Source organism: Balaenoptera physalus (assembly GCF_965194825.1).
Source record: "Balaenoptera physalus genome assembly, chromosome: 6".
NCBI lineage: Eukaryota > Metazoa > Chordata > Mammalia > Artiodactyla > Balaenopteridae > Balaenoptera > Balaenoptera physalus.
Window position 1 is genome coordinate 58,820,215 of NC_138885.1, and position 11,458 is coordinate 58,831,672.

The following is an 11,458-nucleotide window of genomic DNA, read 5'->3' on the forward strand; positions in this document are numbered from 1 at the left end:
GTCCCTTGCATTGGCAGGCAGATTCTTATCCACTGCACCACCAGGGAAGCCCTTTATCATTAACATTTAAAAAGTCATTTCAGGGGCTTCCCTGGTGGCACAGTGGTTGAGAGTCTGCCTGCCGATGCAGGGGACACGGGTTCGGGCCCTGGTCTGGGAGGATCCCACATGCCGCGGGGCGGCTGGGCCCGTGAGCCACAACTGCTGAGCCTGCGCGTCTGGAGCCTGTGCTCCGCAATAAGGGAGGCCGCGATGGTGAGAGGCCCCGCGCACCGTGATGAAGAGTGGCCCCCGCTTGCCGCGACTGGAGAGAGCCCTCGCACAGAAACGAAGACCCAACACAGCCAAAAATAAATAAATAAATAAATAATAATTAAAAAAAAAAAAAAGTCAAGCACGGATGGCTTCTTTTAAAAAAAAAAAAAAAAAAAAGTCATTTCATTGGGAGATTTTTGTTATTCACCTACGTCTGATTTCACTGTTTGTTGCAGGGGTTAACAAACTACAGCCGGAGGGCCCACAAGCTAAGAATGCTTTTCACATTTTTAAATGGTTGAAGAAAATCAAAAGAAGAATAATATTTTGTGATATGTAAAAATTAAATTCAAAATTCAGTGTCCGTAAAGTTTTATGGGAACACAGTCGCACTATTTGTATGCTTTTTCTTTACAATGGCAGAGTTGAGGAGTTGCAGCAGAGACCATATGGCCAGGAAAGCCTAAAATATTTACTGTCTGACCCTTTACAGAAAAGTTTGCCAACCCCTGATTTTGCAACTAAAATAAGTTTCATCTTACTTGACAAGACCTTTTAACTAACATTATTTTGTAAGTATTCATTCCCCAAAGCACTGGATGCCTGTATAATGGTATAATATATAAATATGTAAGTGAATAAAACAAGTCACTTCCTACACAGATTATCAGGTCAATTACCAGTCTATATAAAAACAGTGACTTTTTTGGCATATGTGACAGTTGAACAGTCTGTAAAACTTATCTAAAATATTCTATTGCTTACTTATTAATTCCTGGATGCTTCTCTGTAAAGTTCTTTTTAAGGGACACAGTAAGGTTGGTTTGGATATACAATAGGAAATAAAAATCCTCAGAAATCCTAAAAAGAAACAGAGAATAGTGGCAAATGAATAAAGGGGTCTACATAAAATGACTGTCATTTTTATAGCACATAAGAATGTCATTTCAGCAATAAATGTGACCCCTAAAAATGACATGTATTTTTGGAACAAGTTTACCATGTTTGGTTGAACTTGACACCAGTATGTAAAGGCCACTGAAACAGTCCCTTCAGCAAATCTATTGTATTTACATAGGTCATAAATGTGCTCTGTCACTTCATTTAACCTTTTAAAAAACACAAGAGATTTTGTTTTCGTTTACATATACTTAAACTTGGGAATTGACAACTATACAGTATATACATCAAAGGTCAACACAGTTTCATGTACAAAAAGTTAACACAAAGCAAGCTATGTCTATATTAACCAACAGATTTTATTAAAGTTTAGGAAGAATATTTTTGCTAAACTGAATTCGAGACACTAATAAAATAAATTAACAAAATTATAAGAATATAATAGGAATGAAGAGGAGGTTTAAAAACTCTTAATCCGGGGCTTCCCTGGTGGCGCAGTGGTTGAGAGTCTGCCTGCTAATGCAGGGGACGCAGGTTCGAGCCCTGGTCTGGGAAGATCCCACATGCCGCGGAGCAACTAGGCCCGTGAGCCACAACTACTGAGCCTGCGCGTCTGGAGCCTGTGCTCCGCAACAAGAGAGGCCGCGATAGTGAGAGGCCCGCGCACCGCGATGAAGGTGGCCCCCGCTTGCCACAACTAGACAAAGCCCTCGCACAGAAACGAAGACCCAACACAGCCAAAAATAAATAAATAAACAAATGTGGGGTTTTAAATGTTCTGATACGAAAAGAGTACTTTAAAAACAAAAAACAAAACAAAAAAAATCATAATCCAAGAAGGCATTATGTATTCTATAATTTCTGTGCTTAGCGTATTTATTTATTTAAAAAATATATCTATTCAGCCTGCATCCATCACAAGCAGAGTAGTGTGGCTAAGCCCATGGGCTGTGGTAAGAAAAGACCTGAGTTCACACGTCAGCCCATCTCTAACTAACAGGACGTACTTAGGCAATGTAACTTTTTATTGTACCTCAATTTTCCTCCCTAAAAATAGATGTAATAATATGTCCATGTCGTAAAGTTAACTAACACAAATGTTAGTTCGCTGTTATGATCATTTTATGCCAGGCCCTGTGTGAAGAATTTTAACACAGTACAAGTGTGAACATTTACTCTCCTCTTGAGTTTTCTCTCTATCCGCTCATGAAGTAGACCATTATTACTGGTCCCTTCAGCTGTGATTTTTTTTTTTTTTTTTTTGTAATGTTGGTGAGAAAATGAAAATGTTCCAAACAACACTGTGTCACTTGTGAAATTTACCCATCATCTGTTCGTATTAAATCTTCAACTAACCAGTAATCTTTGGTTACGTCTATGTGATGAAATATAACAGCCATTGTCTGCCATAATATGGGGATTTAATGTAGCTGGTTGGAAGGCAACTTCTGAACGCATATTCCTGCTGTGCGAGCTTCCCCGTAGCCATGGAGCCAGCCCCACAGCAAGACTGAGGGAACCAGTCTGACTGTAAGCTTCACTGAATGAGGTCCTGTTTTGACCTGGTGCTGGCTTGAGGAGACTGGAGCACACCCAGTGGTCACATCCAGGACCTCACTAGGAATTTCCCTTACACAGACATGACTCAAGTCGGGTAAATAAAACCAAAAGTCCCCAAGGATGGGAACTTCATGTTGCTAGATGAGCAGCCATTTCTGAATGCCTATTCCAATTGTCTGATCTTTCTGTCATAACCCTGTTTGGAAATTTGGATCCATCCTATGGTATAGCAAACTGTGCAGAATTTTGGCCAATCATATTTTTGTCCAAAGTGCAAACATGCTTCTCTGAACTTACAAGACATTGCTCGGTTGTGAAGGATGGGCTGTGGGAGCCACCACGAGTTAAGTCTTTGAAGATTTGGTCTTGGTTCAGTACGGGCTGCCAAAAGATGGATGAAGGGGGATTGCGTATAAGCTTGAGAGACTCCCTAATAGAATCACTGTGAAAGGGGAAGCCAGACGGTCTGGAATGTCATCATCTTTCCCTCCGAAGCATATTTGTGATCTTTCCCAAAGAGGATAGAAAAGATTCTGTGTTGTCTTGAAAAGGTTGAATCATCCTCAGAGGTGACATCTAGGCCACTGAAGGATGGACTCAGATGAGAGAATTAAATGGAAAGTACCCAAATTTCCTCATGGAGAACCTTGGAACCAAGTCTCTCATGAAAAGATTTCTATACCAAGAACCCATACTCTTTTGGGAAGGGTGTTTTCTTGAATTTGCTGTTTTCCAGGCTATAGGCTATCTCCAGACGATGAAACTGTGTTGGAGTTCAGAAAACTAAATGAGACAATGTTAAAAAAAAATTTTTTTAATCCCCAAATTTCTGCACACAAAATGGAAAATTGGATGCATAACCATTAAATTTCACCAAGCTTTGTTCAATAATCTTTCATTATATACACACATTAAAACAATCCATTTGTAACTTCAAAAAAATTAGCCAACTTGGTTCACTAAGAGTTTTTTAAATATTATAAAAACTAGTGCAGTGGGTACTGCCAAGTCCTAGGCATATGGCTCCACCATGTGGATGAGCCCCTGCAAATAACACTGACAATAATTTTTAAAAAGACGTTAGTTCTAATGAAAATCAGAGATCAGAGGCCAAACCCTCTTATTATATATGAGAAAAAAGAACTCGAGAGGTTAAATGATTTACCCAGTCACATAGCAACATCAAGGCTAGAAGCTTGGGGCTCTTTTTATTAAAGTAGTTGCTTGAACTAATTAAGTCTTACTGTTAATTCACCCATTCATTCATTTTAATTATTAAATAATCAGATTAAGCATGTTCAATAGGTATGTGCTTTATTTTTGTCTGCCCGTAATCTAAGCCCCGTTTTTATTTGGTAGGAATCCTGTTGTGTAAATGTGGTGACGCAGAGTCCCACTTCCCTCTGGGGAACTAGAAGAAGCATTCATCCCCTCTTCTCACCCCAAGAGCTAGGAAGCAGACATATTAAGTTTGGCCAGCAGGAAGCTCTATATGGGAATGTTGGATCTGTAGAAAGTGACAAAATCAGGGGTAGTTAGGGGTTGTTCTGGAGGTGACTGAACAGTGAAGTCAGTCACAGCGGTGGTAGGTCTTCATGTTAGCAGCGGCAGCCAGGATCCAGTGGGGGCACTGTTCGTGGAGATGTTCTCTCCAGGCTGATCCTGAGATATGAGCTTAGCTACATTCTCTGCTTCCCAGTCTCTAATTCAGGGCCCTTTTCTGAGCTTGGTTCTTTAGCCCTCTTATGGACTGTCTGAGCCAACCTTTTTTCTTCCAGTGAAGTCCTTTTCTGTTTAGTAGGATCAGAGTCAGTTTCTGCTGTGCAACCAAGACCCCGCTATAAACAGAAATTGTTACCCGTAGTGAGTTGCAGCACAGAATCTTGGTGAAATTGGCAGGATCCAGGGCTTTTATCTGGCTTTGTTGAGGGTGAAGGAATTTAAAATTCTAGTCATTTTAGAGATAGAATTTAGATCTGCCTTATTCTACTAGGCAAAAGTGAAACAGCTAATTAACTTATTTCCTGTGGTCCCTGGGAACGAAATCCTATCACCCTGTGGCTGTCATGCTATGTGGTTGCCAAGAGAGGCCACATGTAATTACTTCAGTCACCAGTCCTCGTCCTTGAGTCAGCCCAGTCTAGGTACCAGATATGTGAGTGAAGGAGCTTTCAGATGGTTCCAGCCCATAGTCATTGAGTCATCCCCAGACTCAAGACTTCCTAGCTGAGGCAGCAGACATCATAGAGCAAGGGAAAGCCATCCCCAGTGTTCCACCTGAATTCCTTACCTACAGAATCCATGATCATAATAGAATGATTGTTTTAAGCCACTAAATTGTAGGTTAATTTTATATGCAGTAAAGATAATCAGAACAAGAACCTATACCAACTCAGTGGCTAATGAACTAGCTGGATGGCCAGACAGTTGGGAAGAGCAGGGTTGGAGATTATGGAGGGAGTTTGGGGAAAGGTTATGTTGAACAGATAAGGTGACCCAGTCAGTAAATATAGGTTAACCTCCTTTCTCAGCAATGCCAGCGGATTCATGAACCAAATGTTTATCATAGAGGGAATGAAGATTATCCGTGGTTTCAACAACAAGGAGCTCTCATCAGTGGCCATCCGGCTACAGTGAACACTCCATTTTCTAGTATCAGTAACTGATCATGGCCTTCTAAAAAGCATTATACCTAGAGAGACCAAAGAACAATTTGATATCAAGTTGTCTACACGGAATACCTATCATCTTTATGGGATGGGGAGCAGCGAGCAGCAGTTTTTCCTTATTGCAGTAGATATTTATTCTGAATTTGTTTTTGCTTTCCCTGATCATTCTTCTCTGTCATTACACCATCTGTAGATTAATTGGTTGCCTTATGCAAGGCGATGGTACCCCACACTAAATAGATTCAGTTTAAAGGAACTCATTTTTTTTAAGGAAACAAGGAAGGCAATGGGTTAATATTCAAGGGATTCATTGATACTATTGCATACCCCATTACCAGAAGAAACTAGTCACTGAGTCAGATAAGCTTAACCGAGAGTCAACAGCGTGGGGGGTTGATGTGTTTTCTTGCAGGATATGGTTTACATTTTGAACAAACGATTGCCACATGGAGTTCTTTTTCCACTTGGTCAGAATATCCAAGTCTAGAATTGTAGGGTTTAAAATTGGAATGGAGCTTCTCAGGATTATATTTACTAACTCACTTGCCAATTGTTTGTTTTCTATCCTTTTGATTTTGGATTCTGATGGAATAGGAACATGAGGATTGGAATTCCATTGAATTGGAAGCTAAGGCTGCACCTAATCAGTTTGGGTTCTTCATGCCCTATGGAAGCAGGCAAAAACAAAAAACTAGAGAGAAAAGATTATTACTGTTGTTGCTGTGTTACTATGTTTGTCAGTTCCTCTTAAGGGAAAGTAGACTTACTGCCACAGTTGTGGGTGGAAGAAAATGTCAGTATACTGCAATCCGATTTAAGCAAGGCTACCAGGGGCTCAGATCCCTCACCATATTGGGTAAAGAATCATGACCCATTGAGATTCAAACTGAAGGCAAGGAAAGTGTAGTGGAGGAAGGGAGTCACAAAATCCAGTTAAGGCCTCAGCTGAAGAACCCATGATTACCTTTGCTGTATCATGTTGCTTTGTTGGTGCTGCTGTTTGTTTGTTTGCAGCCAAGAATTCTGATTGGTACAGTCTCCAGATTTGCTGTTGACTCATTTTTCTGGAAAATGATAGAAAAATCATAGTCCAATTTAAGTTTATAACTATTAGAATAATATAAATTTACATCAATTTTAATTAAATTATATTACTTTAATTATAGTTCTAGGGGGAATTATATTTCAAGTAAACAGGTGTATAAAAATTTCAAAATAGAATTTATTTGATTTAAACATTTATTTGATTTAAACATTTCATCAGGTAATGAATGGTAGTGACATGGGAAATTATTAATTTTTAGTATCATAGTATTTTTATGATTAAAAATATTTATTTCTCAGCTTCATATAAAATCTTTTCTGTATTAACTATAATGGTGACATTTCAACTAGTCTCCACCATGAAAATGAACTCCTTTCTTAAATATTCTTTTTTAAAATATTTTTTAAATTAATTAATTTATTTTTGGCTGCGTTGGGTTTTCATTGCTGCACCGGGCTTTTTCTAGTTGTGGCGAGCAGGGGCTGCTCTTCGTTGAGGTGCACAGGCCTCTTATTGCAGTGGCTTCTCTTGTTACAGAGCACAGGCTCTAGGCGTGCGGGCTTCAGTATTTTTGGCACGCGGGTTCAGTAGTTGTGGCTCGCACTCTTCATCAAGGTGTGCGGACCTCTCACTCTTCATCGCGGTGCGCGGGCCTCTCAGTATTGCGGCCTCTCTTGTTGCGGAGCACAGGCTCCAGACGCACAGGCTCAGTAGTTATGGCTTGCTCAGTAGTTGTGGCACACGGGCTTAGTTGCTCCGCGGCATGTAGGATCTTCCCGGACCAGGGCTCGAACTCGTGTCCCCTGCATTGGCGGGCGGAATCTTAACCATTGCACCACCAGGGAAGTCCCTTAAGTATTCTTAATAATAAAGTAATTGAGTATGAAAATAGAGTATCACTACTTTAGTATATTAAATTAAGTAGCTTATTATTGGGGAAAAGAGTGTCACATTTTTAATTCTAAGCATTTTTCATTACTGAAGAGACTATAGCTCACCATGATCTTTAGTATATTAAAATAACATAGATATTTTGAGTTTTAAAAAATGATAACCAAGCTATGGGATGGAAATAAGCATTTCGTGAATGCTAGAATTATTTGCTACCAGAAAGGAAAATAAATTCCTGAAGGATACAAGCTTAGGATCATACAAAGAAAATAATGATTTGGGGTTGTTGGAGTCTTTCAGAATAAATTGGTAGTTATGTAAGAATATTATTTCAGTGTTTACAGAGTAATTTATCACAGAAAAATGTTCAATTAAGATCCCAAAATGATTTACCACAGACATTTTAGGCATATCCAAACATTTCCACATAAATTAAACATGATGTAATTGAGTGTTACATTAGCAATGCACCAGTGTTGATTCATGTGGAAATCCCAGACGTTTCACTGATTACTATCCTTTCACTGTGTATTAATGTAGATGTCATAGGTATTTTCATGAGGATCATGTGGTAAATCAACTTTAATGTACTATTTTAAAGATTGAAGCAGTTTTCAAGATGTCATAGTCTATTTATGCAGATTTATATACTGTTTAGAATTTAATTTACAAATAAGTACTATTAGGATTACTTCAAGTAAAACCATGTATTTAAATAAGTCATTTACCCATGCTAACTCTTTGTGTTTACTAACACGTGACTTATTGTCTGTTAAAAAGTGATGCTTTTTTGTGGTTATTCATTTTGGATATTTTAGCATAAACATAACTAAAGCAAGAGGCTATTGCGTAATTCTGGTCTTTTGGGTTTCCTAATGATCACACAAATTATTTAGCCCCTTTTTATTTATTTATATCTAGATATTCACCCAAAACAATTTAGGGTAGATTATTGAGAGTTTTTTTCACATGTAAAATTTTTTAACTTTTTAATTAATATGTGTTTTTAAACAAAGTAAATGAAAAATAAGAATGGAAAAGTTAGATGGAGCCAGGAGTGAGGTTAATATCTAAAAAGCAGGCACTTGCTAGTGATGAACGGCAAATTTGGCTGCAAGCTCTCCAGCAGCCAGATGTTCCTTAAATAGCTTGGGGCCGTCTTTACACAGAAGCCAAAACCAGTCTGAATGACCTTGAGGCTGCTCAGCCTAGCTTAGTACGGTATAAGAAGATTACAAGTGGACCATGCTTTACACAATAGATTTGTTACTGAGAAACTGTGCAGAAAGGGAAATTTTGTACATGGAATCATGTTATAAATATACTCGTGGAGGGATCATAAATGGTTCCTTTTAAAGAAAACCGACAAATGACTCCTTGTGTAACATGGAACTAATACACTTAGTTCTCTTATGAGTTTAGGATTTTTAATATTGGATTTTCTGAAGAGTCAGTGTGTAATACCATAAGGCTATCCTCTCATCTCAGTATCATGGTAGTAGAAATATTTAATGTATGCCCTGAATTTTTCAGGGAATGGGTTTAGTCTATGTGTAAAACCCTCTAACTTCTGTTTTGTTGTGTTTTGTTGTATTTACCATGTTTCATTGCTTTTGTTCAATTTTCTGAGTGCATATGGCAACCTACAATTTAAATTCCTTTGTGCAATACACATATATTTGAAAATATAAATACACACATCTATAGTCATATTCAAAGATAACCCTAACATTCACCAGTTCTTGTCTACCATGGTAAACTCTAGATATTGAACCAGGTATCACTTAAAATATCTTAATTTTTTTTAAAGTTTCGCTTTTACTAAAATGGATAATCTTTTATGATCTTTGAAATAAAAACAATCAGATTAATTAGAGACTTTACTCCTAAGAGGAGCCTTATAAAATATCAGTTTCCTATTTTGCAGGTGAAGAGAACAGTCTGCAAAGAGGGTACAGTCTTGCTTCCTGTTGTATCCTAGGGCCCCACATTGAGCCTAATACATAGTAGCTTCTCGGTGAGTATTGTTAAGGTGAAGGATTTGCATATTATTTCATAATGACACTGCTCAAGTGTCACCTATGATGGTTAAATTAAGCCTCAGAAGTACCCTTACATGTTACTTGTGAAAACAGAGAAACATGACTTACATGTCACCTACGAAAACAGAGAAACAGAAAATGTAACAGTGTTACATTCCCATTTGGAGAAGCATAAGTTTTTGTAATGAGATCTGGTATTTTTAAATGCTAAAAGAACTAAGTTAAGAAAAGAGTCAAATTAGAGTTTTTGGCTATAATCAAAACTTCATAACAAAATGAAAAGTCCAATTTTTACTTATATTTATTAAGTTGAAAAGTGCTTTAGGTCAATGATCCACTTGAACTGAAAATGTTTCAATATGAATAACTCTCAGAAAATAAATCACTAGCAACACAAAATGATATAATCACTGCAAACAGACTAGGCAGCAGATACCTGGCTAGTTTACTCCACACAAATGAAAAATAGAAATACTATTCAACGATATGACAAACTATATACACTAAGTGACAAAAACTATTTTAAAAACAGATGAAAAAGTATGGTTAATTTCCCCACAAGGCATTTATTTGTACTGTATAAATATAAAGAAATTTAAAGCATTTACTCTGTTTATAACAGAATTTGAATAAAAGACAGGAATAATTAGAAGATGTTCTTAATGACGCAAAGCCATTAACTTTTAGTTCTTCTGAGAAATTATTTAACCACAGCCATAAACTTAGCCATAACCACTTAACCATAAAAGTGCTATTTAAGAGCTGGAGTCAAGTTAACCTTTATTTATATCCACTACTGAAAATGAAATTATAGCTAGTCAGCCAGGGTATCTTTAAAAGAAGCACAAAACAGGGTGAGAGTAAAAGTGCACTAGTGAATTAACTGTAAATAACATATAGAAATAAAGGGTAAAATAATTACCTAAAGATGGAAGGTAAAGTAAAAAAAAGTACTAAAAAGTATTGAAAAGGGGGCCTTAAAGCCTATTGATGATCAAGGAAAGAAATTGGTAAGAGGAAGGAGGAGAGGAGCAATATAAATGTCTGCTATATTTGAAGGAAGAAAAGGAAGAGAGGGAGGAAGGGAGGTACGGAGGGAGGGAGGGAGGAAGGAAAGGAGGGAGGGAGGAATGAAGGAAGAAAAGGAGGAGGGAGGGAGGGGAAGGAAGGAAGGAAGAGAGGAGGAGGGAGGGAGGGAGGAAGGAAGGAAGAGAGGGAAGGAGGAGGAAGGAAGGAAGGGAGGAAGGAAGGAAGGAAGAGAGGGAGGAAGGGAGGGAGGGAAGGAAGGAAGGAAGAGAGGGAGGAAGGGAGGGAGGAAGGAAGGAAGAGAGGGAGGGAGGGAGGAAGGAAGGAAGGAAGGAAGAGAGGGAGGAAGGGAGGGAGGAAGGAAGGAAGAGAGGGAGGGAGGGAGGAGGAAGGAAGGAAGGAAGAGAGGGAGGAAGGGAGGGAGGAAGGAAGGAAGAGAGGGAGGAAGGGAGGGAGGAAGGAAGGAAGAGAGGGAGGAAGGGAGGGAGGAAGGAAGGAAGAGAGAGGAAGGGAGGGAGGAGAAGGAAGGAAGGAAGAGAGGGAGGAAGGGAGGGAGGAGGAGGAAGAGAGGAAGGGAGGGAGGGAAGGAAGGAGGAAGAGAGGGAGGAAGGGAGGGAGGAAGAGAGGGAGGAGGGAGGGAAGGAAGGAAGAGGAGGAAGGGAGGGGAGGAAGGAAGGAAGAGAGGAGGAGGGAGGGAGGAAGGAAGGAAGGAAGAGAGGGAGGAAGGGAGGGAGGAAGGAAGGAAGAGAGGAAGGGAGGGAGGAAGGAAGGAAGAAGAGAGGAGGAAGGGAGGGAGGAGGAAGGAAGGAAGAGAGGGAGGAAGGGGGGAGGAAGGAAGGAAGAGAGGAGGAGAGAGGAGGAGGAAGGAAGGAAGAAGGGAGGGAGGGGAGGGAGGAAGGAAGGAAGAGAGGGAGGGAGGGAGGAGGAAGGAAGGAAGAGGGGAGGGAGGAGGAGGAAGGAAGGAAGGAAGAGAGGGAGGGAGGGAGGAGGAAGGAAGGAGAGAGGGAGGGAAGGGAGGAGGAAGGAAGGAAGAGAGGGAGGAAGGGAGGGAGGAAGGAAGGAAGGAAGAG

At 39.5% G+C, this 11,458-nt stretch overlaps 1 protein-coding gene across 2 annotated transcripts in view; it reads right to left on the reverse strand.

Annotated features, from left to right (window-relative positions):
• The window catches only part of GRB14 (growth factor receptor bound protein 14), a 180,762-nt gene that overhangs the window by 158,388 nt on the left and 10,916 nt on the right, over positions 1-11,458 (reverse strand). The window contains exon 2 of one of the 2 annotated variants that reach the window (XM_082465051.1): positions 6,349-6,448. In XM_082465051.1, the coding sequence (XP_082321177.1) occupies positions 6,349-6,444 (96 nt within the window). In that variant the 5' untranslated portion in view covers positions 6,445-6,448. Of the gene's footprint in view, positions 1-6,348; positions 6,449-11,458 lie in introns of those variants that run through there. The other variant, XM_082465049.1, reaches the window with a different exon arrangement.